The sequence below is a fragment of the Meleagris gallopavo genome, chromosome 1 (assembly GCF_000146605.3).
Source record: "Meleagris gallopavo isolate NT-WF06-2002-E0010 breed Aviagen turkey brand Nicholas breeding stock chromosome 1, Turkey_5.1, whole genome shotgun sequence".
Taxonomy (NCBI): domain Eukaryota; kingdom Metazoa; phylum Chordata; class Aves; order Galliformes; family Phasianidae; genus Meleagris; species Meleagris gallopavo.
The window spans coordinates 61554805-61580277 of record NC_015011.2 but is presented as its reverse complement, the minus strand read 5'-3'; the positions used below and the strand labels follow the sequence as shown (position 1 = coordinate 61580277).

At 35.8% G+C, this 25473-nt stretch overlaps 2 protein-coding genes across 4 annotated transcripts in view; both read right to left on the bottom strand.

The window, feature by feature from the left end:
• Nucleotides 1–25473, bottom strand: part of LOC100542571 (zinc finger protein OZF-like) — a 1148434-nt gene that overhangs the window by 691115 nt on the left and 431846 nt on the right. The gene's annotated exons all lie outside the window — the stretch shown is intronic.
• LOC100540472 (ELKS/Rab6-interacting/CAST family member 1) overlaps nt 1–25473 on the bottom strand; it is a 51423-nt gene that overhangs the window by 5563 nt on the left and 20387 nt on the right. Inside the window, exons 4-6 of one of the 2 annotated variants that reach the window (XM_019612426.2) lie at nt 24992–25075; nt 22892–23059; nt 15756–15923 (exon numbers count right to left, since the gene is read on the bottom strand). In XM_019612426.2, the coding sequence (XP_019467971.1) occupies nt 15756–15923; nt 22892–23059; nt 24992–25075 (420 nt within the window). The remainder of the gene's footprint in view (nt 1–15755; nt 15924–22891; nt 23060–24991; nt 25076–25473) is intronic. The other variant, XM_031552138.1, reaches the window with a different exon arrangement.

Here is a 25473-nt window from a genome sequence, read left to right as displayed (position 1 = left end):
ACAGAAAAGTAGCTCAAACAATGTGCCCAAACTGAAACACTTGTATAACAACAGATGGGAAATGTCCTTTCTGAAATTACAGAAAGAGCGATAGAAATCGCTACTGTAACAAATAGAAGCTAAACTATAAATTCTCCATAATGATATTAACCGAAGAAAAAAGAAAGAATATTCTCTACATATCTCATTAGACAGTCAATAGAAAGAATTTTATTACTACATCCTTGCAAGCACTCTGAGTTCCTTCATCAAAAAGAATACGTATTTATGTTCTTCTATTCCTAAAAAAATGGGAAAAAAGTTATTCCGAACAAATTCTCAAATAACTGATAGAAATAGATCAAATGGTTAAAACACTTCTATCTTTTTCCACAGTGAAAGATAAAATAAAAATGTGTTGGTATCTCCAAACTCTCTGGAAAAACAGAAAGAGACAAAGAATGAAGCAGCGCTGTTTAGTCTGGAAACAGTTGGAAGATGGAAGATTTCCTCTGTAATATCTTAGAAACCTAAGGAGCATACATATGTACATACACGGAAACTTTCTAAATAGGAAAAATAAAAAAATATAGATTATTAATATTTTTTAGTCTTCTCATACACACTCAGTTTGCTGGGTCAAGACAGGGGTCTTCTTTTAGAAGCTTAGAAACACTAAGCTTACTGTGAAGGCCTATGTTCACACATTGGAATCTTCTGTTCTGCTTAACAGTTTCCTTTTCAGTAACTATTTACTGAAATCTTCTTCTCCAACTTTACCTGCTGTCAGGTACTATCTTGTTTCAACCTGGGTTATTTAGTCCTAGTTGTGTAGAAACAATTATTTCTCTTTCCACTCTGAAGCACAGGAGTAGAGGCAAGAGAAGTTGCCTCTGGCATGCTGTTCCAAAGGCAAGGATGCATTGGTACTTCTTCCAAATACTCATTCTACTGAAAAGTCCATGCAAATGCAAAGAAGAAAAAACAGCTCAGGGAATTAAATGAGGTGCATATAATTTAATACTCATAAAGATCATAAAGATTCCCAGATTCCTCTAGTTATAAGTTATTAGATCCTTCATACTATCCTTCAGCCAAAAATATCTTTTGCACAAGCACCGTGATGTGATGCATGTAAATAGAATATTTGAGAAGCTGATCTCTATTGTACCAGTGACTGCTATATCAGAATTAGCACAGTGGGCTTGGGAATTGGTCATTCAGTTTCTTTTTTAGTTCTTTCCTGATACTGGAAAATAACTCTTTCCTCCCAAAAAATATTTTAATCAAAGGTCAACAGATTACAACTTCTTTCATCACCTGAAACCTATTGTATTTGTATTTCCAACATTCAAGTTTCTCTTTGCTATTTTACTTGTCTTCTAAAAGAAATAAAGTGATAGAAGAAAACAAACAAACAAGCTAACAAAAAAAAAAAAAGAAAAAAACACGTGTTAATAGGTGAAACCCTATTAAATTAGTCACTTTTTTCCATTCTAAGACAATAAAGAAAAAACGTGAAACAATCCCCTTAGAAATACAGAGGTCCAAGTAAAGTAAAGTAAAATTTTAAATTAAGTAAAATTTTAAATTAAAAATCTTTTTATTCAGACCTGAGAATGTTTCCTGCATTCAATAACTAGCTGTAGTATTTTCACCAGTAACATGACATCTTCTCCTTAATATACACTGAACATCTAAAAGGCAATTATTGTAACACAGGACAGTTTTCTGTGATTTGTATTAGAAGAGCAGAATACCTCAACAGACTGCTACACCTCCCACTTTTTCAGTCCTAGGTTTCATTCAATGGGAACACTACTGTAAAAAGAATCTAAATAATCAGATGAGTTCATAAGTTTTCTAATCTGTTCCCATGGAATTCCTGTCCAGACAAATAAAGCATAACATCAGGTGTAACCTTTCCAAACAGAAAGGCTGCTCTCAGGTCTATCCAGAGCCTTCTTCATGCTGATCAGCCTGTCCTCACAGGGAAGGTGTTCCACCCCTTGGATCATTTTTGAGGCTCTTCTCTGGATGCACTCCAACAGGTCCACATCTCTCCTGTACTGAGGACTCCACATCTGGATGCAGTATTCCAGGTGAGGTCTACCACTGCAGAATAGAGGGGCAGGATCACCTCCCTCACCTGCTGGCCACACTTCTTTTGATGCAGTCCAGAATATGGTTGGCTTTCTGGGCTGTGAGGGCACATTGCTGGCTCACACCCAGCTTGCCATCCACCAGTGCTTCCAGGTCCTTTTCGGTAGGGCTGTGCTCCACCCTTACATTCCCCAGCTTGTAGACACAGTGGGAGTTGCCATGACCCAGGTTCAAGACCTTGCCATTTGGCTTTGTTGAACCTCATGAGGTTCTCCTGATCCCACTGCTTGAACCTATCTGAGTCTCTCTGGATGGCATCCCATCCGTCGGACATGTCTAAGACACCACACAGCGTCATCTGCAAACTTGCTGAAAGTGCACTAAATCCCGCTGTCGATGTCAGTGATGAAGATGTTAAAGAGCACTGGTCCCACTATTGACCTCTTTAAGTATTTTTATGTTTTCTTAAAGAACTTCAAATTCTAGAGCCCTAGGTAACACTTCAACGCAGATAGTGAACTGTTCAGTTAACTGATAAATCCGTTCTGCTTACACAAATTGTGCTACTCCTTGATCACTTTTTATTTTTCCTCACATGTAAGTTTTCTCTTTTTTCTTTTTTTTTTTTTCTTTTTACCAGTGTTCTAATTTAGTGCTTATCTGGAACATTATTGCCTTTGCAATATCACATCAGAATATCACTGTATTTTGGGAATGCTCTGATTCTGCAGAACATAGTATACTGGGATTCCATAATGTCTGAGAACAATGGGATTCAGCAACACTTTGATTTGCAGTGGTTTAAGAAAGAAAAACAGTCTAAAGGGATGGGAAGAGTATGGAGGAGGACATGACTGAAAGAGAATTTGAGATTGGGAAACTCCAGCATAGTGGTACATCATACACGGTACAATCTTACTGACCGCTACTTAAACCCAGTTATAGTTCAGAATAGCTTCCAAAGGAGAGAAAAAAAAAAGCTTGCTCTTTAACAAGATGAAAACTTTTTGCATTTTTTTATTCTCAAGACTGATGAAAATCAGTTGAAAGTTGAAATTAGCAAGTTCCTATACTGCTTAGCTTTACAAATAAAATATTTTGTGGCTATTTAGCTTAGAAAGCTTAAAGAATCTATTCTGATTTCTATTTAAAAAACAACTCAATGTCAAATAAATGCATGGATGGGCTTCAAAGAGGTATATTGCTTCAGGTTCAAAAGGAAGTAATGGTTACAAAGTGGTAAGAAAGCTTAAAAAATGGGAAGAATTGCAAGACACCTAACAGAATCAATCAGTTATTCTTGACCTAACTTTGCATTCACATTTGTGCAGGAAGATTGAAAAAACAAAACAAACTCTGGAGAAATAAGTGCCACTACAACAAAGCTTGACATAATAATTTGTATAGATGGTTCATTATTTTGTACATGTGGTGAAGAAGCCACAAACTATTGACACTGATTCAACAGACTATTCTCTTTTCAGTGTTTTTTTTTTTTTTCTTTCCACAAAAAGGTGTGCTGCAAGTAGATTTGGATCAACAAGAAAATACTCAGCTATGTTTACACAGAAATAATCTCTAAGGACACTTCCATCCCTTTGTTTTCTGCTGTTCTCCTTTCCTTTTCATATTTAATCTTTCTCTGGTAGTGCTGGTTTGCTGACAAACTATAAAAGAGAACAGACAAGAATTGGTGCCATAAGCCAAATTACAATTATACTATCTTCTGAGTAGTATTTTTTTTCCTGTATTGCTGCATTCCCAACATTATACAGCATTTAAACCAGATGTTTCAAATTATATTCTCAGAAGATTGCTATCAAGTTTGCAGTCTCTCTGTCTTACTAATAAACAGCTTGGATTTCCTTCAAACCTTCTAAAGCAATTCTATCACTGAAATTTTCTATTTCTAAAAACTGATGTTGAAAGGCATTTTCCTTACTAGCTTCTAAGGAGAATCTCACATAGTTTGTATTTTTAAGAGAAAGATTAAAAAGAGAACAGACTGATTCTTGAATTGGTAAATGATCCCAAATTTGCTTTTTGGGAGATTTCTAAAGCATTTTACTAGAAAAAAAATATACATTAGCAGTGAGTACACACTCAAACATTTTTAAAACAGTTAAATTTAGTTAAGTAATTAATTACTTCATTCTGAGAAGATTTAATATTACCAATAGCTCAACCCAGAGAAAAGCAAAGTCTTCATACTGTAATAATCATATCATGGACACTGGCCAATACAAGAGAAGTTTTTGAAGTGAGGGGTGCAAGCGGAGGTGCTCTTTCTAAACCACAGATATTGCTTGTGTGTCAAAGCATACAGGTTTTAATATGAACAGACAATATTTAATGTAAAATGCAAATAAAAAGTAATGTAAGTCTGAAGGCTGAAAGGGATTTGTTTCAGAAAAATCAGAGCCAATTTGTTAATTACATATGGTTAATTACATAATCGATAAAAAAGCATCTCTACCTCTGGTTTATCTTGAAGTTTTTCTGCATGATCCTTTTTTTTTGCCAGTGCTTATCAGCTAAGAGCTATAGTTAGCTGATATGTTTATCAGCTGACCCATTATCCATCAACATCAAGTTTTCCAACTGGGTTGTTTATTAAGACAATTTGTTGGTTCCAACTTCTGAGCAACACTTTCTTTTACTCAAGTACAAAATAGATTACTGCTATCATAAACGGCAAAAAGAAATTCATTCAGACTCTTCTTCACTGAAACTCTAACCTGGTCTAGTGGTTGGCAACCCTGCACATAGCAGGGGGGTTGAAACTCGATGATCATTGTGATCCTTTTCAACCCAGCCCATTCTATGATTCTATGATTCTAAATCTCACTCATTTATTTAATATGCACTAAAATGTCACTTATACTGAAAACTTATAATCAAAATCATCTAACTTATTTCACAATCAAATTATGTATAACATCCATTTAATTGAAATCTTGGACTAATCGTACAGAATAGCATCATGCCAATTCTTCTTTCAGCAATGGCCTGACACTGTGAAGCAATCTTTGTGACTGTTTTCTGAAGTTTTCCTCTTAAGAACCATAAATGCACTGAAAAGAACAACAACAACAAAAGCCTAAACAAACAAACAAACAAACAAACCCCACAACCAATTCTTTTAGAGGCATTTTCTCACTTCTGTACCAAATTCTAGAAAAGGCTTCACTGATATAGGTTTGATTTAGGAAAATTCACTGCAGGAAAAAAACAAACAAACAAACCATAATTAAGCATACTTTTATATTGACAGTACTCAAATGTTCAAATAAGTAAAACCAAAACTAATTCACTGTGGAAGTCTGTCTCTTTCCTACAAAGGGCTGATAAAGCAAGGAAAATTCAGAACCAGTAAATGTTAACTTAGATCTGCCATTTTCTCAGAAGCAGGGTAAAACTAAGGAATTGTGACATTCCTTTTGTAGTAGGTCAAGCTTTACAAGACTACATAATGTTTAAAACATGTCAAGTGAAAAACTTACTAAATGATGAATCAAACTTCTTAACTTGGCTAAACTCCAAGTACAGTATTTCATTGATTATTACTGCCAAATACCGTTAATTCTATGGCAATTTAATGTCTCTTACTCAGGATTACTTACGCTATTTTCCTGACTTGCTTTAGATTCTTATTTTGGTTCTACACAGAGCAAGGGTACCATAACTAGTGACATACTTCTAGCAGTACGGTGCTACAAACAGAAAAACAAACAGAAAAAATGGCTGATGAGAAAAACATGAATAATGGAAAGGTTTAACTTGTCCCAGCACTGCAATAGCAAAGAATGGAAATAAGGGACCAAAGAAGATCAAACACTGAGGCAGGCCAAGGGACAGGACGGGAACACGGGATTTACCACTGACTAGAAAGAATTCCTCACAGCAAACTAAATTTCATTTTCATTTACATTATCATTTAGGATCATTCAAGCAAGACAGCTGTGCAACTTGAACAAAGACTGTAAATGAAATTTAGATTTAGATACTCTATTACATTGTCCAAAACACTGATTTAATAAAAAGATCAAAGAAATAATGTAAGGTAAATCAGAGGGGAATGCCCCGGAAATAAGAGATTTTTTTTAATTCCAGTGTAAAATATGTCCAAACAACTGTTATTTACTGTTTCAATCTCCTTTCAAGGAGAATGAGTGATGAATAGGAAGGGAGGAGTAAGGTATTAATCTAAATGCTAAGCACAAGAGTGTAGATCTACATTCTTGAGTATTTAGCTATTATTTCTTATACAGAATTGCTTCAGAACACATCCAGAAATAACTGACAAAAATATCAAACTCACTAATAAAATTCTTTCATGATCTGTGCTCCAAAAAAAGCCTAAGAGCCTAAGAATCCAATATTTTAAATTAGTACCATCATTTGATCATATTCTTTCCCATTTTATACCATTGATTGCTTTAGGTAAACCATCACTTCAAACTCTACTGCACGTTAAGAATGGAAGAGTGGTCCCATGTTCAAAACTATCCTTCACTCATCTTTGCCTGAAGGTATGCAAGCCCTTCATAATGCTAAGGAGCATTTTAATTATGAAACTTGTCCTGTTTTAGGACAAGGCAATCTTAGTTGCCCTTGGTGACACTTCTCCATACTGGAATTAAGTGTCCTTATCCTTTGCGCAAGTGAAATCACAGGCTTGAATGCTATTTATATACTCGTGCCTTAAAACAGTCCTAATGACTGCACAAATATTGAGCAGAACCCCACCTTAGAACATTTCCTATCCTAGTGGATTCAAAACCCACTTCTGAAAGCAGGAAAATATTGATTTATACCGAGAAATGATTAATTCCTTGTCCTAGTGAAGATCACTAAGCTCACTAGGTCTATCAGTAATGTCTGTTCCAGACACAGCTCAGACAATCCCCTGAGGAGCAGAATAGGCCTGAACAGCCATTTAGTGGCAACTAAAAATGTTGGAAACTCTGTAAGTCTTACAACCTAGAGAGCAATGAAAAACTATGCGAGGAAGACTGATGTAAGTAACCTCAAAAAAAGCATACGCCCTTGCTTTTCCTGCCTCTTCAATCATAGAGAAGTTTGTATTTGTCTAGCATGACAGTGAACACACCAACAAAGCTTATTAGCTTTATCTTGCCAGAAAAACTACATGTTTAATTTATAATGAAATCAAGAGGCCCCAAAGTTGGCTCTTTTCCCAGATCCCATCAAGAAACAGAATTTGTCAGTCCCACTACCTGTGAGTAATGCTCTCTCTTGCCCATCAAGAGGTTATCTCAAGGCACAATAAGGACATAACAAAAAAAATGACTTTTCTTTGAGGGATACTAAAAAAAAAAAAAAAAGATTCCTACCATATATGACAGATTTGTTGAATTGGTTCAGAGTTTCAGTTTCTTTGGAACACTGGAGCACAGATAATACCAGAAACTCCATGGAGCTCTCTTGCAACTTTGCTGGTGCTATCCATCTTATGTAACACTATTACAGCAACACGTATCAGTTGAATAACCCTACATTAGCATGCTACATCAGCTGAACTGCAAAACTGAAATCATTAACCAACAGTCCTGTCTCCTTTTCCAGATTGAAATTACTTATCTAAAATAAATGGATGTGGATATTCATTAAAAAAAATGTTAAAAATCAAGTTCTCAAGTTACTAGAGGCAACAGGAAAGATTCTTTAATAGCATCCGTATAAGATAAGGTTCTGTACGTTACTACATGTCAAGAAACTGGCTTGCTATCTTTCCTACACATCAGAACACTTGATTTTTGAATAGAATATTATCCTTCTGGGACTACAGATACATATGCTACATACGATCCAGATGTTCTTATTTTACAAAAGAAGGCGCACATGAAAAAGAAGGGGTTATATAAAAATAAAAGAACATACGCTCCAAATATAAATTCCAATATATAACATATCCAGGTATAACATTTATTTTGAACCCAGTAGGTTTTCCTAACACAGTTACTGCATTGGTAACCATACCGTACTGTAATAATATAAAATGGGCACTAATATCAATCATTCAAATTTAAATTTTGTTTTCTCCACTAGGTCTCATACTCCATACAATTTACTAATCAAATCTTCAAAGTGCACATTAGAAGTATACAAGTAAATTCTCTTACAGATTTCACTGCATTGAAGTTTAATAGAAGTGAGTTTTATGCAAACTTGAGATTTACTTTTAAAATATACAGGTAAAAACTTATTTTTGGAGTTATTTTCAAAATCCATGCAGTATATATTTGGGATTCTCCACGTATCTTAAATTTTAGCTGAGTAGCAATAATTGCCTTTTAGATTTAAAGGACAGTGTTTTTCCAAATAATTGCACAATTAATCATAAAAAGAACAGATAATGTAGTATAATCTAACTAAAAGAAATAACCATTAATTAATGCCCTTTAAATCTTAAAAAAAATCTACTGGAAGCTTAGGTGTTCATGAATAATTGTTTGATATCCAAATACACTATTTCTGGCATGTTGTAGAATTAGAGAATGTTTCACTGTAATTGATGTGAAAAAAAAAAGAAAGAAAACACTGAAAATTAATTTAATATTACTAAATTTAAAGACTATTAATGTACAGAGCCTAGAAATATCAGAAATATCCCCACTGAGACTACAGAGATCACATTCAAAAAGGAAACTGAATAGGCTCCAGCTTTCTCCCCCTTTCCTGCATGATAAAATCATGATCTGCACACTGATAAAACAAGGAACTAGATGTTAGTGACTCAAAGACTGGATGCACAAGTATCCCAAACACAAAATTTATCTCCTAAGTGGAAGGGAAAACCAGACACCTCAGGGATTCTAAGAAAAACAGCTACATTGTGCAGAATACAGTCTGCTATCTCCGGGACATAGTGAAGAATGTCAGAGGCACAGCAGGAAGGATTCAACATACATCTGTGGAAACACTGAGACAGGAACTTAGTCAGCCAATGAGCCCTGTGCCACCATGTTGGTTAAAAAAGACCTGTCTTACAAGAGAAGCGTTCCACTGACAAAGCTACTAACATCCACAGAATGAGATACAACATGGCCAGAATGCTAGAGTGTGCTTAATTTTTCTAAGTCTGGAAAGAGGAAGAAAGTAACTAAACAGCACCTGTAAACTAAGGATATCTGCCATTGAAAAGACTGTTAGAAGCTAAGCTTTTGGATCTATTAGGACAAATGATGCCATATGGCTTAGAATGATCAAAAAAGATCAAATCTCATGAGCTAAAGCCTTTTCTAAGTGGGAAACCCTTGCTAAAAGCTGAATCTGAAGTTGCTGTAATAAACTCTAAGATATGTTTGGCAATCATTCACCTTTAAGCCTACATTAACAAAGAGCTGAAGATAGTATGAAGAAATGGACTCACAGAATCACAGAATTGTAAGGGTTACAAGTGACCTCTAGAGATCATCAAGCAGGTTACCTATAGCAGGTCACACAGGTAGCTCTTGAATTCATCTCCAGAGAAGAAAACTCCACCACCTCTCTGGGCAGCCTGTTCTAGTACTCCATCAGTCCTGGCAGTGAAGAAGTGCTTCCTTGCATTAGCATGGAACTTCCTGTGTTCCAATTTCTGCCCAGTAACCCTTGATCTATTGTTTCTTGTCACCAAAAAGAGCCCACCCCATCGACTTGACTCCTACACTTTGGATGATTATAAACAGCAATGAGATCTCCTCTCAAGTCTTCTCCAGAATGAAGAGTCTCAAATCTCTCAGCCTTTCCTCTAGGAGAAGTACTTAGGCTCTGAATCATCTTTGTCACCCTTTGCTGGACTCTAGGAGATTCCTGTCTTTTTCTGCCCTGAATTGGACACAGTATTCTAGATGGAGCCTCATCAGGGTAGAGTAGGAGGGAGGATCTCCCTCCACCTGCTGACCATACTATTTTAACGCACTCCAGGATACCAATGGCCTTCATGGCCACAAGGGCACGCTGCTAGTTCATGGCCAACGTGCTGGCCACCAAATCCTTTGCTGCAGAGCTCCTTTCCAGCAGCTCAGCCCTTAACATGTACTGATGCATACAGTTATTTCTCCCCAGGTGCAAGTCTCTATACTTGCCCTTATTAAACCTCATCAGGTTCTTCTCTGCCCACCTCTCTACTCTGTCCAGGTCTTGATGAATGGTAGCACAGCTTTCTGTCATGTCAGCCGCTTCTCCAAGTTTTGTATCATCCAAAATTATGACTCCTACTCTAAAAAATTCTTACTAGCTGTAAATTTAGAGAGGAAAAAAAAAGACATTATATCATTTGAGCTGGACTGAATTGTTCTTAAAAGTCTTAACAGATTCTGAGAAGTAGAAAGTCAAAGCAGAAGAGTAAGTGATGCAGTACTGGAGCAGGCTGCCCAGAGAAGTTGCAGAGTCTTCTCTGGAGGTATTCAAAACCCTCCCAGACATTTTCCTGTGCATCCTACTGTTGGAAACTTTCCTTAGAAGGTAGTTGGACTAGACAATTTCCAGAGGTCTTTTCCAACCTCTACAGTTCTGTGATTCCTTAATTCCTGAAAAGAAATCTGAGACAGAGACAGAGTAGCAACCTGGACAAAATAGCTCCTGGCATTTTCTTAAAAACATACATTTCAACTTTGTTGATGTCATGCTCAGTGATGATCAGCCAACCCATAAAATAAAGGTTTGAATGAAGGAAGTGGCATCAGAGTTCTGATATCTCTTCAGGGACATGCAGGGTCAGGTTCTCCATGACCCTCTAGGACATATATTTGAAGTTATGGCTGTCAATTTTAATAAAGAAGCTGGCACAAGCCTGTGAGGACTTCACATCTGTTTTGTGGTATTTGAAATCTCTAAGTTGTGTTTGGATCAAGCTCACTGGTATAAAGTGTGTTGAAGAATGTTTTTTTCTAACAGATATTTACAGAAATACTACTAATCCCTTCTTATTAAGACACATAGCTTCTGAAAAGAAGTTGCTATTTCATCAGTCCTATCAGAGTAGAGAACGCATCAAACATCTTTCTTCTGCCTCCCTGGGCTGATTAGTGGTCTGTCGTGATCACGAAGGACAACAGAGCGCTCCTCCTTAAGTGTTCACAATTCAATAATGTAAAAAGCAGACAATAAGCTTGTTCACAGGCGTATAACTAAGGTCAAAAATTATCTGGTCTTAAATGAGAGGGCATATGCTTACTCACTCTAAACACACATCTTTGATAGGACATACTCTCTTTGCTCTTTTCTGTATATTTTGCACAATCTGACATTCAGATACATGCTGCAGGTTTGAACAAGTCATCATTTCCAGTGTTAGGAAAGCAGGATTTTTAAGGACTAATTGTTATCTTAGAGAGTCTCAAAGGGGGAAGATGAAACTACTTTAAACTGAGTTAAAGCTTGAAATGGTAGTTCCATCATAGAATCAGATAAAAGCTTGGGTTGAAAGGGGTCTTTAAGACCAGTTCCAGTTCTAACCTCCTGCCACCAGATCAGGCTGCCCAGGGCCCCATCCTTGAACATCTCCAGGCATGGGGCACCTACAACTTCTATGGGCAGCCTGTGCTACTGCCTCACACTCCTCCCTGTGATCTCCCCCTTTTCTTTTCAGAGTTGGATCAGAAGAGATGCCTGAGGAGATAAAACTACTAAATTGGACAAGAGAACGGAAACAAAAGCACCCTAAAAGTTCAAACAATAATCTTTAATAGTTATGAAAACTAAACCAACACCATTCTCGCAGTAACTACAATCACTGTTGATTCTAAACAACTAAGTTATACATTCAATTTCCAGTTCCTCTCTCCTGCCATACAATATTTCTTATCATTAAACATAAATATTTATTTTGATTTCTAAGCTTTTTGAAAAGTGGAGGGCATTTGTTTTCCTCCGCAGAAAGACAATGTTTCTTATCCAAAAGAGTAGGAAGATTGCATCTGGAGTCTTCCTGAATACTGGCTAAACAAGCAACATCAGCACAGCCACAAAAAGAAAACAAACTGTGCTCCTTCTCTACTTTATCACAAGTCAATTATCACATTGTGTAGAGGGAGCTGCTGAATAACACTCCTATGTACTGAGAGGAAAACTTCTATTTTATATGCCTACAGCTGCACTGTACAATGATGAGTGCGTTAACCCCACCCCCAAAGACAAAACATCAAGCAAGAGGTGAATGATTCACGGCTTTTTTCTTGCTTTTCTTTTTTCCTGCTTTTTTTTCTTTCAGGGTAATTGTTACCTACCTTTTCTTCCAAATGATATTTCTCTAAAAAGCACTGATTACAGAGTGCTGATTATGGTGGCTTTTTTCTTTTTTTTTTTTTTCTTTCTTTCTTTTTTCTTTTTTTCCCTATTCCTCTCCATCCTGGTCTATCAGCACAGATAGATAGATTTGGCACAGAGAATAATGAAGCACCATTTAATCTTTTCCAGGTTCAGGATTCAGACTTGCCCAGCATGCTCCTTATTTGACTTGCTAACATTCTTCCCTTATCTAGAGTTCTAATGTTACGTTATTGTCAATTAATTAAAAATAAAAAAAAATCAAGCTTTTCCATAAAATTTTCACACATAAAGACAATTTCTGTAGTCTCTAAACTTCTAGCATTTACTCCATATCTATTGTTTCAAGTAAGGTGCTACCAAGCAGTCTCACTGTAGAAGTTTAGAACAGGAAAGATTCCAGAATTTAAAATGTGAAGCATTTGGTGCCCTTAGCAACCTGGAATATGTACTTTAGTGCCTATTGGATATCAGCAGTAATATCAATTGTTATGTCAGTTTTCCGGATCTTTGTTGCTCATCATCATCTTCTGTGGATTTCATTTGATCTTTAATCAGCTAGCAAACGTTTCTTAATTTCTTCATTTGAATTTCAGAATAATCAAGAAGTACACTTTATAGCTCTTCACTTACCAATACAGCATTAACATAACAGTTCATAAAATGCCATCGCCAGCACCAAGGAATCCAAACAGAGACCCAATAGTAAAGAGTGTGTCTAAATTTTGCTTTCTGCAGAAATCAGAGGCATTTAGTATAATGCAATTTTAGCACCATACCAAACAATTTCTTGTTTGTGTCATTAAAATAGGTGATTACACATCTAAACCATTCACAGAAAATACAAAAATCAAGAACTGAAGTCCAAATGTTGAGTATAGCCATATATCATTTGACTATATTACTAATAGAGATTACCTATCTAAATTTTAACAGTAAACAACTTTTCATAAATTGATGTTAAGCACTTTAATGATTTTTCAATATATATTTTTCTTCCTAACATATTTATTATTTTATTACCAAGCATAAAAATATTTTAGTGTTCCAAATCCAGTTCATGAGTCCACACTTCAAAAATATCTCAAATCTGAGCATATGTTGGAGGAAGAATACTTGGTAAACTGCAATTCAATTATTTCAGTCTATCAACACCTGCACATCCTCACAACTGCCAGCAGCACTTTTATAATGATGATGAAATTTCCAAAAATCCACAGAAAAACATTTCTTAATACTACACAAGATTATTTTTTTGTACCACAGCTTTTCAAGTTGTTCACCATATTCAATTAAAATGCCTAGATACCAATCATTATCATTAAACTTAAAACAAGCAAACTTAAAACAAGCATTAATATTAGATAAATAAAGCAGTAAAAAAATGTTGCTACCTACGACCTCTGAAAATAACAGTATCAGATTAACAGTATCAGATTCATGCAGCTCTTTAATTAGAACATACAGATTAAAATATAATCTTTCTGAAAATGACAGCTTACAATCAGAGAGATGAATAAAAAGGCTATCATGCATGGAAGTGATGTAAGGATTAGCAGCTGAATTCTCCATAAAAACATTCCAGATTTGCCAGCTAGAGGAAATGAAAACAATATCTTTGGATTTAAAACCTTGCAATTCAATTGTTAAAGGAAATGGTTCCAACAAACTGATGGCAATAGTAAACTACAATGTTTGTACGATCCTAGCTAGCAGTAAGAAAAATGTTTTTCTACAGGCAGGTTATGTTTCGTTGTTTAAGAAGCTTATAAACATACTTTATAAAACAACTTAAATCACTTTTTATTACAGCAATATAGTCTTTTGTATGAGAACATAAGCTCAAAATCTTTACGTCCAAAGGTCTGGGCCCCTACTTTCTTATCCAGAGAGACCAGATAACTTTACTTGAAAGCAGCAAGGAACAAATCTCAAAAAATAGAGTAGCCACATGAAAAGATGAAACTTTCTTAATATGGATTACAGTGGCTTCAAGAAGTAAAACAATTACAAAAAAAAAGCAGGAAAAACAGAACCTTCAGCACTACTAAATGAACCACTGAAAGATCACTCTAAAGAGTTAAGAGTACAGCAAATAAGAAAACATGAAAAAAAACAATGTAAGAGTCAATGGAATAAAACAATCTCACTGACATTTGACATTTACATAAAGGTCAGATTCCCTACGTTTTAGTTAAGTATTCAGCTGGGATCTCAATCAATCTTTAGAGCGTGCATGACCAATTTTGAAAACAAAGCAAAAGCACAATACAAAAATTAGAAGTCTCTGAGTGTTCCTAAAAAGAAAAAAAAGCCAAAAATTGACACTGTTCAGAGAGGGAATAAGACTGATCTAGAATTATTAATGACTGGTTTATAGCTAAACTGCATAGCTGAACTTTCATTCCCACGTGAAGTTTGCTGTAATGGAACCGAACATGACCTAAACCATTGTGATTTATAGGTATGTACTAGAAGAAAGGGCACTGGCCAGGCACACAAATTAATTAATATTCTGAACTATTAAAATGACAATAATTTCACAGAATTGCTAAAGGGTGTAGGGAAAAAATACACAAAAGAGGAAAAAAAAAAAAAGCACATCCACAACATAATATGTAGAACAGTAGAACACAAGATCCAAGAGCAGTTTCAGTTAGAACACAGAAAAAAAAATTCAATAAATTAAAAAAAAAAAAAAACACTTGTTTGGGGAATACTGTGTGTGACTTGCAAACATCATTCATTGTATTGGGGTTTAACATCCTTTGGAAAATCTCTTCAATTTCTGATAGAGTCTACATTTTCTTATTCAGACCTCCCTGATTTCACTGACAAGATCTACGTGATCGTATCCAGAAAGGTAGGTAGGTTGGTCTGAAATCTGATTATCCTTTTCCAGTAGTTCCTGAGAAAATTTGAGGTTGATAAAACAGCATTTCTAATTAAAGTTATATCTACTGAACTCTTAACTTTTCTCAGAAAGTTACAGAGGAACAATTCCATTTGGTTCTATTGCTACAAATCCCCATTAAATTATTCACATACTGATATCAGGATCACCCACTGCCCAATGCTTCAAATCAGCATGGCTTTAAATTGGCTGGTGTGAAAGGACTGATTTTCCTTAAGACGTGCCCTTCTACAGTTACTGCAGTCAATATTGATAGTAAAGTGGAACCAAAAGCAGCATCTGGAACACTGCAAGGCAACAATATTCGCTTTGAATTTTTTCTATTTTTTATTCAAAATTTTAAGCAGATATTCATCATTTACAATCTTCCCATGACATGAACAGACCGACTTATGAACACAGAAAAAGTAAATTCTTGACAGGCTTAGGAATCAGGATGTGTCAAAGATAAGGACTTTATCAACTTGGAGCTCTACAATCTTACCTTCTTCTGAAGAACGTTAACTTTGCGTTCCTTCACCTCTAACATATCCTTGAGATCATGGATCTCTCCTGCTTGAGTGCCTTTCTCCTCTGCAATCTCCTGAATCTGCTTTGTCTTCTTATTTAGCATGGTCTCTTTCTCCTCCAGACGTAAGCGTAATGCATCCACCTAGAATCAGACATGCAGAAACAGGGTTTGCTTAGCACTGAAGGAGAAAACTCTTAAAAAGATAAACTGCACTCCCACAAGGAAGCACGTACTGTCAAATTACAAAGAGATTCTGAAAACTAACATCAATTTGAGACTTCAGCATATTTCAGTTTGCAATCCAGCAGTTGTTACATGTAGTAGGAGACCAGATGATGAAAATAATCAGTTGGTTGTTTTGTTTTTTTTCCCAAATTATATCCAAAACCATACTTCTGACATAATTCAGTCTTATGCAGTACAAGTTTGGTACTTTTCCTTCAGAGTAGAAGCCAGCACAATACCAGTAGAGGTTCTCATATATGTAGGAAAATTGACTCTTTTATTTGAAACATTACTAATGTTAAGAGATTTAAATTTGGAATATTAGTACCAAATAGTCACTTTATATTCTAGATTTATTGAGAGTCTTAGCTCAGCCTGGACACAATGAAAGCGGCTACTTCAGATCAAAATATGGGAAGCAGATTGCTTTACAAAGGCTAAGAATATTTTCACTTAAATAGCAACAAATTATTTTAAATGTGAGGTGCTTTTTTTTCTGTAGGATGCAGCTTTGTGTTAAAGATAAGATGGAACAAATGACATACAACAGGATATTGTGGGTGCTATTTGGACAAAGAAACAGAGCTTCTATAATCTCAACAACCTTTGAAAGACTGCTAGTTCTGTGGTATCCTCAAACTTCAAAACTGTACATTGGGAAACTTTTCCTTCTACACTTATCTTGCACAAATGAAACACACAGACTGCAACACAAAAGGAATGGGAGAAGAACTCAGTGCTATCTGAATATAAATTTAATGAGAATAAAAAGGTCACCACAGAGCACAGACTAATCTCAAAGACCATTGTGAAACACGAAATCCAACACCAGCAACCTGCTTGAGAGACCAAAAGAAACCCACTGACCCCTATCCACTCGACATTCACACAGAGCTCAAACCTGCCAGCCTGGCTGCTAATCTTATTTGACAGTACCAGATTTGGTTCCTGTTAGCTGAAGCCATTACAGGACATCAGTCACACAAAGTAAACAGGGTAATCACTGAATTTCTTGGTCCTTGTACATAGCAGAGACATGGAAAGACAACGTGGACAACTCCGGCTAGAGAAACAGTTGAGGCAGACACTTTGCTTATGGCATTTCAAGCAACATTTAGTTTTAATGTGCTTTTTTGATTCCACTTTATTTCAATTTACTAATGGAAAACCTGCCCCTGAGGCTCTTCATTTACAGCATGTTATACCCACAAAAGCCATTGTTGTTTTGTCTGATTCCTTTTACACAGGGGAACAAGTTCCTGCTGTAGGGCAAAAGGCCTGCCCTGCCCTGTTCTCAGCAACACCGCAGTCCTGCTGCCTCCTCGATGTCTGGAGCTTTCCCACTTACATGCATTATTAAAAGCACATTCCTAACCTCTCACTTAGCAATTAGTGTGTGGAGTGCATTTTGTAGTGATATTAGAGAAACAAGCACTACCCAAGTATGATATACAGAATTGACATTGTTTGGAACGAGAAGTTTAGCAGGTAGAGCTGGCTTTCTTTTCTTTAAGCTAACACAGAGGCTGATTAGGTATGTCCTCTGCACGTACGTAATATTCAAGCTAATAACCATTTTCATTCATACTTGAAGGGAAACTGAAAACCTCTCTCAAAGGCAAATCCACAGCCTCAACATTTGTGTTACAAAATATTTAAGATACTCCAGATTCCTACAGTATTAAGAGAACACAGAACATCCGCAAACAAAAATTTATCCACAAAAGCTTTCCATTTTCTGATTGATTATTCTCTTTGAACTCTATATTAGCTTACGGTTTGGAGCAAATTGCATTCCTGGTTTTATTTGTGTGAGGTCCCTGCCTAGGAAACCACAGAAAACACTTTCAGGAATATTTTCAAAGGCTGGCAGGACACACAGTCATTACCTTAACACTATTCCTGGCAGAACACTGCACTTGTTTATTCATGTCAACTCTGTTTATGTATGGCATCCTCCCACAGTGACAAGAATTGAGGGCTGTTGGAGTCAGGTGATGCCAATTTCAACAAAGTCAGCTTAAGATTTTCTCTGCACTTGGAAACAACTGGGCAAACAGCTACTGAGGTGCTGACACTCCTTCTCCTGACTTCTGTGTTCTGGATGGCGTTGTCTTAACCTAGGGTTAACCTAACTGCTTTCACAGTAATAGTGTGCCATGCCTTTATGCACGGCAACTAAGTCTCGCAGCACAGCTCAGGCAACTGCTAGTCCTTTGCTTAACAACACAGTTGCTAACTTTGCCTGCACATACCACCCAAATAAGCACATCAGTTGCCATCTTCAACACAACAGACTTCCTAAGTGCAACAGGTAGCTCTTCCCATCCAGGTACCATACATTTTTCAATTTATTCACTGTAACAAACATGTATGAAAAATTGTGTTATGAATGACTGATCTATGTTCACAGAATTTACCAGTAGCAGTAAATTTTACTCCATAACTGTTCCTAAACTACATAGCTATACACAAAGCATAGGGAATTCTGAATTTCCAAGAGGAAAAGGACATCAGTAACTCCAATTATCACAATTAGCATAAGGAATAATATAATATTTAAACTATATTTATTCTTAAGTCCTTTAAAAAATATCTATCTTGGAATCTGTAATTAGATTAAAATCTTAACTTCAAGAATATTACCAGTTTATAGCTTAGGGACATCATTAAAATCTTCATAGAGTCCACAGTGAGTTTCAGAATTCATTGAAGAGCTTGAGACAACAGGGCTTACGTTCCACATGTGTTTTTAACCACCATCTCTAGTGTACTGTAGCTATCAGGCTATCATTATTATGCTAATAATTTGCAGTAGAGTTTATGAAATCATCAGTAACGTCTAGAAAAAACAATGCTTTATTCCCAAGATTGATTGATTCTTCTGTCTAATTCCTTGAGTCACCTGCACAAACCACGGCATAACCATTTGTTTAGATCCATGAATAAAGCCATGCTCCATTCAGTCAGATCAGAAGGTACGATTTTCCATACCTTTTATCCAGAGCCTGGTTCCTCTCTAGTGGCAATGACTTCTAACAAGGGCCAGCTATTTTTAAGACAGATGTTGAAGTGAATACAGAAATAATTAAGAAATGCACAGGAGATGATGGAACACTGTGTTTAGTGTGTGGGGTGAACTGCTACACTTATGCCATTGTAAATATTGCTATGTGAAGTATCATGCACCTGAAACCATGTGTTAAAAAGAAAAATTTCTGTGACATCCTACGACTATGACAAATTAGAAACACAAATTGAGTTGTTTCCTTGATAGCATGGTCAATAGTTAAAAGCAATGCTTACTGACTGATTTTGAATATAGCGGCTGTTCCCAGGACTTCATTCTCTACTTTTGACATTGATCTTTCTTATGAATGATGTTAGAGTTGACTTTTCACCTTGCTATACAAATGACCACAGTACTCAGTCAGGCCTGTAGAAAAGCTGAGAGCAAATTCTTTACGAATGTACAGCTCCTAGTTCTCTGGACAGTTTCAATTACACAAGTACTTTGCAGAGCTGAGGCTTTGCTGTTTGCTTCTTGTGAGGCCTGTAAGCTCAATGGAGGACAGATGCACTACCTTCAGGGCCTGCTTACGTCAGAAAACAGTTCATCTCTTCTTCCACAATCTCTAGCACGTGGTACTAAATATTTCAACATGGCAAACTAAGTTTTGTGAACTGAGAATGTTTGCAGGTGCCAAAAGAGATCTTGTTAGAGACATCCAGTACCCATTAATATGCTCCTCCTTGGCTTGGGAGTCTATTATAGTTCCTAAATGCCAGTAAAAGCCCCAGGAAAGAAAGGCCTATAGAGCATTCTGTATTCTAATAAAACATTCAAAGTAAACAATATTGTTCCTGATGACTTAATGTTTTTTGTTTTTTTTTTACAGAATATAAATCTGAATATACCATATGGAATAGACCAATTACAGTATCATGTCGAGCAGTACATGAAACAGAAAATTCTCACTGATTAGTCTAACCACTCATTGAATCCACGTACCAGACAGCACTGAAACAAGCTGAAGAGTTCACTGAGGTATAATACAAACTTTATATGGAAAAATGCCAAAATAAATATTTTTAGATTATTTCATTTACAAAAGGATTGTATGCATTTAGAACTATTTTTATAGTTTCCCTCACAAATTGAAAAGTTAACCACAATATCCTCTCCATTCAATAGCCCTCAAGATAAACATGCCACACATTAGACACCGTTCTTTGTAGTTCTGGTAATGGCAGGTATCAGATCCATTTTTGATACACTGCACCAAGGTAGGTGTTATCATGCATATACCTGCAGCTTTATTAAAGAAAAACAGAAAGGTTCATGAAGCCGTGCACTTTTCCGTCAAAATGTTTATTTTAAAATGACTGTAAAATACCACTCCCTTATGAAGATTTCTCCCAATACATGGCAGAAAATGCACTTCTTTTCTTCCTCACAACGTTCTCTAGGTATCTAGAGAGAAGCCATGGAGATATTTTAACACCAGCCAGTGTTGTCAAGAATACAGTGAGACCAAGCAAGATCTTATGCTCCTATCCTATTTCCAGCAAAAAATATTCTATAGAAAGATAAACATTGCTTTAAGAAAGGGCTGTCTCACAGGATGCAACAAGCATCTTAATGATGCAGTTTATGAATATCTTTCCAACTTATGCTTGAGAGGGTCACTTGTGAAGACAGAAGAAAGGTAAAATTATTTAATTGTTGAGTTTTCTGTCAAGAATATCAGCAAGTATGAAAAAGATGTGATTATCTTTCAAAAACTGTAAATATCTTGTTGGAATTGCAAAAAAATTCTCAGAAACATAAATAGATAATTCTAAATATTCAACTTAACGCTGATAAATGGAATACCCTGATGAATCAAAGGCACTTTGCATGTGTTTAATCCATACCCGATTGCTACATTTTACTATGGAAAACACACTACACTGTTTTTGAACTACTTTTCCAGAGAAAATACACCATTCACAGTTCTATAATCCATTTAAATCTATCAGAGAAGCATCACGTTGAAACAGTTATGTTTTAACTCCATAGCAACTACTAACCAAAAGACAAAGACAGGAAGACAGACAGAAAATTATCTTTCCCTGTTAGTGTAGATGTTGTGTTTCAGTTATAATATCTGGAAGGAAACAATATGAATAATCTAACAGCAAAAAGTAGAAAACCTCGCTGTCTCTCCTTTCAGGCACATTTTATTATTAAGAGAGCCATGTCATGTTTCAGAAATACAGTGAGATGATTTGCTTTTGCAAATGACAATCTCACTTGGAAGAAATCAGCAAATATTTTCAATGATTTGTTAATATTACAAGTCATAGAATAGCATAAAATGATTTCTACATTAAAAAGAAACACCTATTGTGGCCTTCAGTTAAAGTAAAATCAAAATGTCTTGAATAACTATCAAGAGTAGTTCCCAAGGTTATATAACAATGTCTTTTAGTTTTTAAATATTTTGTTTAAATTACGCAATGTGTTTCTAGCTTTGTAAGTTTCTCACAATACTCAGTGATTTAATATTTTTATATTACTTTCAATCAATACAATGAATGAAAAGCTGCATTTTTTATTTTAATTACTTTTTAACCTAATATGTTCTTCCACATTCAGTCATCCCAAATTATTTGCCTATCTCAAATTATCTGTCAATATAACCAAGCTTAAACACAGTTTTCATTTTCAACTTGTACTTCAACTGTAATATTGCTGCATTTGCTACTGATCTGGAGATGACTCTGTGGATCCTCTCTGCTTTGTTTCCCTACATCAATTAAGTTTAATAGCTAAATATAGTCTCTCTCTGTAAGACCTGCTTCACTTAGTCTTTCACTGTTATGTCTACACCCCTATTGCATTAAAGGAAATATCATTTCAGTCTTTACATAAATCAGAATAATCAGATCATAAACCAGAGAATAATCAGAAAAGCATTTTTACATCAAAGGGTATTTTCTGTGTAATTTGGTTTCTGCAGGTGGCTCAGGCCACGTACACCCTCAGAGTCAATGAACACGGCTGAAGGAAAGCTGAACAAGAGTAAATGGTGCAAATAAATTCTCTCACACTCTTGTAACATACAATCTTTCTACCAGAGTTAGCCACAAACTTTCTGTATGCTTATTTTATAGCTTGGCTTTTTGCTGGTTTAGCTTTAACAATTCAGATTTTTTTGATGCATGACTGCCATCTTTTGGGCTTCTCCTAACACTACAGTTTTCCATGGCAGAAGACAGAAATGCTGTCTTCACACAACATGCCAAACTTGTTCTTCAAGAATGTCCAGAAGCAATAAACGCATATGCTATACTTATTGTCCATTTGATATTCAAAAATATTGTTGTGTCTTACATAATACACAAATTTAATAACCATTGCTTATAACAGCAGTTATAACAGTTGAAAAAATTTTTCCTTTATCTTGGGATACGCAAGGAAGCACAGAAAAGCCCCCATTTCAGGTGTAAGCGCAAGCTTACATGCAAGAATTCCTGTGCATGTTGACAGTAGTAGTAAAGCCACAGCAAGCTGCATTATTTTCCTTTTTTTTTCCTCTCTCTTTTCTAGCTACAAAGTCATTGAAAATAAATTCCCCTAGCTCAGGCACTGCAACTTCCAATTCAGATGTGCCTAGGAACAATAGTATTACTGGATTATGTTGTACAAATGTGCATTTATCCACAGGAACACGTGTGCACTTTTTCTTTACCCTCAATTCTTGGCCAAGAGAATCCAAGCACATAAGCAAAGAAACAGTGTGCTCAGAACAAGCAATACCAAATCATTATGGGATTCTATAATACTTTTTCTCTCTTGCTCTATGGGAAGTCAGTAAGTGCACAGTTGCATATTTTACCTCTGTCTGCAGAATGGCAGCTCTTTGCTCTTTAGCTGTAAGAGACTCTTTCAGAACTTCAATATGCTGCTTGCTGTCAGAGAACTGATTTGTGAGGGTCTCCAGCTTTGTCTGCAAAGCTAGCAACTCTGTGTCTTTGCGTGATAGCTCCTGTTTCACCTGACCAATCTGAAAAAGAAAGAAAAGATACAGAAAGGAAAAAATAATCATCAGTTTTTATCTTTGCTACAAAAGTAAAGATAAATTCACATAAGTACCAACAAATAGTATGATACCATCAACTTGTCTCAGAATTTTAAAGCCTTCAGTTACCTTGAATGGAAGGCCAGCAAAAATTTGTGTCATAAGGAGAAGGTACAGGGAAAAAGGGGAGAATGAGAACATTAACAGTTAAAAATGGCTTTTTTTAACAAAGTCAATCCTAGTCATTTTTCAGAGTACTGACCAAAATCAGTTAGTTAGCAGAGAAAGGTTTTTAACATCATGAAGGAAAACAGGAATGTACCCTGTAGTAACAAGAAAAGATACTTCTTGATAGAGATATCTAGAGGCTTGTATATTACATAACAAAGGTGGACATCTCTCCAAAACCTAGAATTTTTCCATTTTATATCTTTAACATCTTTGTGACACTAAAAAACCACACCACGCTAATCCCGAAAGTGTTAATGTTTAAAATGTCATAAACAAAAAAAACTGTCCAAGTCATCTTCAAATTTGGGGAATGTGTCAACAACAAAATTAAACTGACATAAACTATAAATAAGCTGTAAATTAAATCAAAATAATTAGAAATCTTGGGTAAATGCACTTTTGTCTTGACAACACTGTATCAGTAATGGGCTACATTCTTTACCAAAGAGTAATAAAAGAGCATGAAAAGATTTCACAAAGAACTATAGTGTGTTCCATCGTGCAATGGAATATGGAAGCAGGAAAGAGGTAGAAGGAATAAGGAGAATTAGTTTAGAGAACTGTTAGGTAGCTTATCTTTCAGTTAATTCAGACATCATAGGATGTTTATTTCATACTTTTTACTAAAAGTAAATATGCCCACAAAATGAATTCACCATTTATTTAAACAAGATACAAAAGTATTGACGTAGCAGGGCTATTTCTGCCATCAGCTACTGACCAATACAACCAGTGGTGCAGTACTCGTAGGTTCAGCAGAATGACTGGGATGATGTAAACTGTTTACTGCTAGTGGTGGATTTTTTTTTTAATTTGATCAGAAAAATCTCCTTAAAAACTTCAAATGACACAAACATGAATTATATCATTCTTAAGCCAGTCTGCTCCTTCTTTAAAAAAAACAATTTCTCTGTGGGTTGGGCCATCTTAGAAGAAATGTTTACCTTACATACTAGTGTTTAGATGAACCTAATCTGAACCAAACCACATTCCTTTACATTAAAATTCCCAAATAGCACCTCCAGATAATTCTTTTTAGAAATCTGTGTCAGCGAAGTAAATTCACACTGCCAGTGTGCTAAAGCTCTCTAGGAAGAATGCAGTGGAATCCAATCAAGTTGCAAACGAAGTTAAAGCAGCATTAAGAGCTCACATTTCTCTTCTCCTTGTGATAATATGATCACTCAGCAAATGCACTATTTTGACAGTAAAATTAGTGCAAAGGAAAATTCATGCTGCTAAAATGAAACAATCAGTTTTTAAGAAATGTTCAGCTTCTGACTTTCACTTTCTTGTGAATGAATGTTAAGAAGGTTCAGCACATGATTTTGAGATGTTATCAAATTATTTTTATCCTACTGGGAAAACTAAGTCCCTTTGAAAGTCTGGCACCAAAATATTGGTGCTGAATACTTTTGAAAATCTGCTACAAAGAGGAGAATATCCTCTAATGAATTAAATTAAAAAGCAAATAAGAAAACAAATAGAAATATTCATTTGAAGAGTGATGTTGTGGACACCAGAACCATGTGAACCAAAGGCAGCTACAGGGCCGAGCAGGCTGTTAGTCCTATGGTTATACAAAGTTGTAAAGGTAAGAGAAGAAAAGTTACCCCGAAAGCAAGAGAGCTAGAAAGCCCCAGTGCATGGCCACTGCACACAAAAGATAAATCTTACGGCAGAGACCTCGGCCTGGAGACCAGCCACTCTTTTTTTCAGGTCCTCCCCTTGAACCTCTTTGGCACTTAGCTCTTCCTTCAGTTGCTCTACCTGTCACGACATTGTTATGCTTTTAAATATTTATCAATAATCATCTTTTGCTTAGCTTCTTGCAACCAAGTAACTAAAAGTGACAAAGAACTGAATAGAAGGATCAACATTGGTCACTCATTTTCTCTTCCGTTCTTCATTAAATCTTCTCAAATGTTGTATGTCTCTGTGATTTCATATAGGCTGCTGGACAAACATTTGATTATGAAACAAAAATGCATAGTTATGGTTATATTTATATATGTAAAGTATTGGGCACTTCACCCAACAGTTTTCAAACTAGAATTCGTGAGGAAACTAGGACAGGTAAAGGGAGACTTTGCAATACAGGAGAAAAAAAGTTAATTGTCAATGTACACTCACAGTTGACCATACAATACAATATTAGAAAGAAAAAA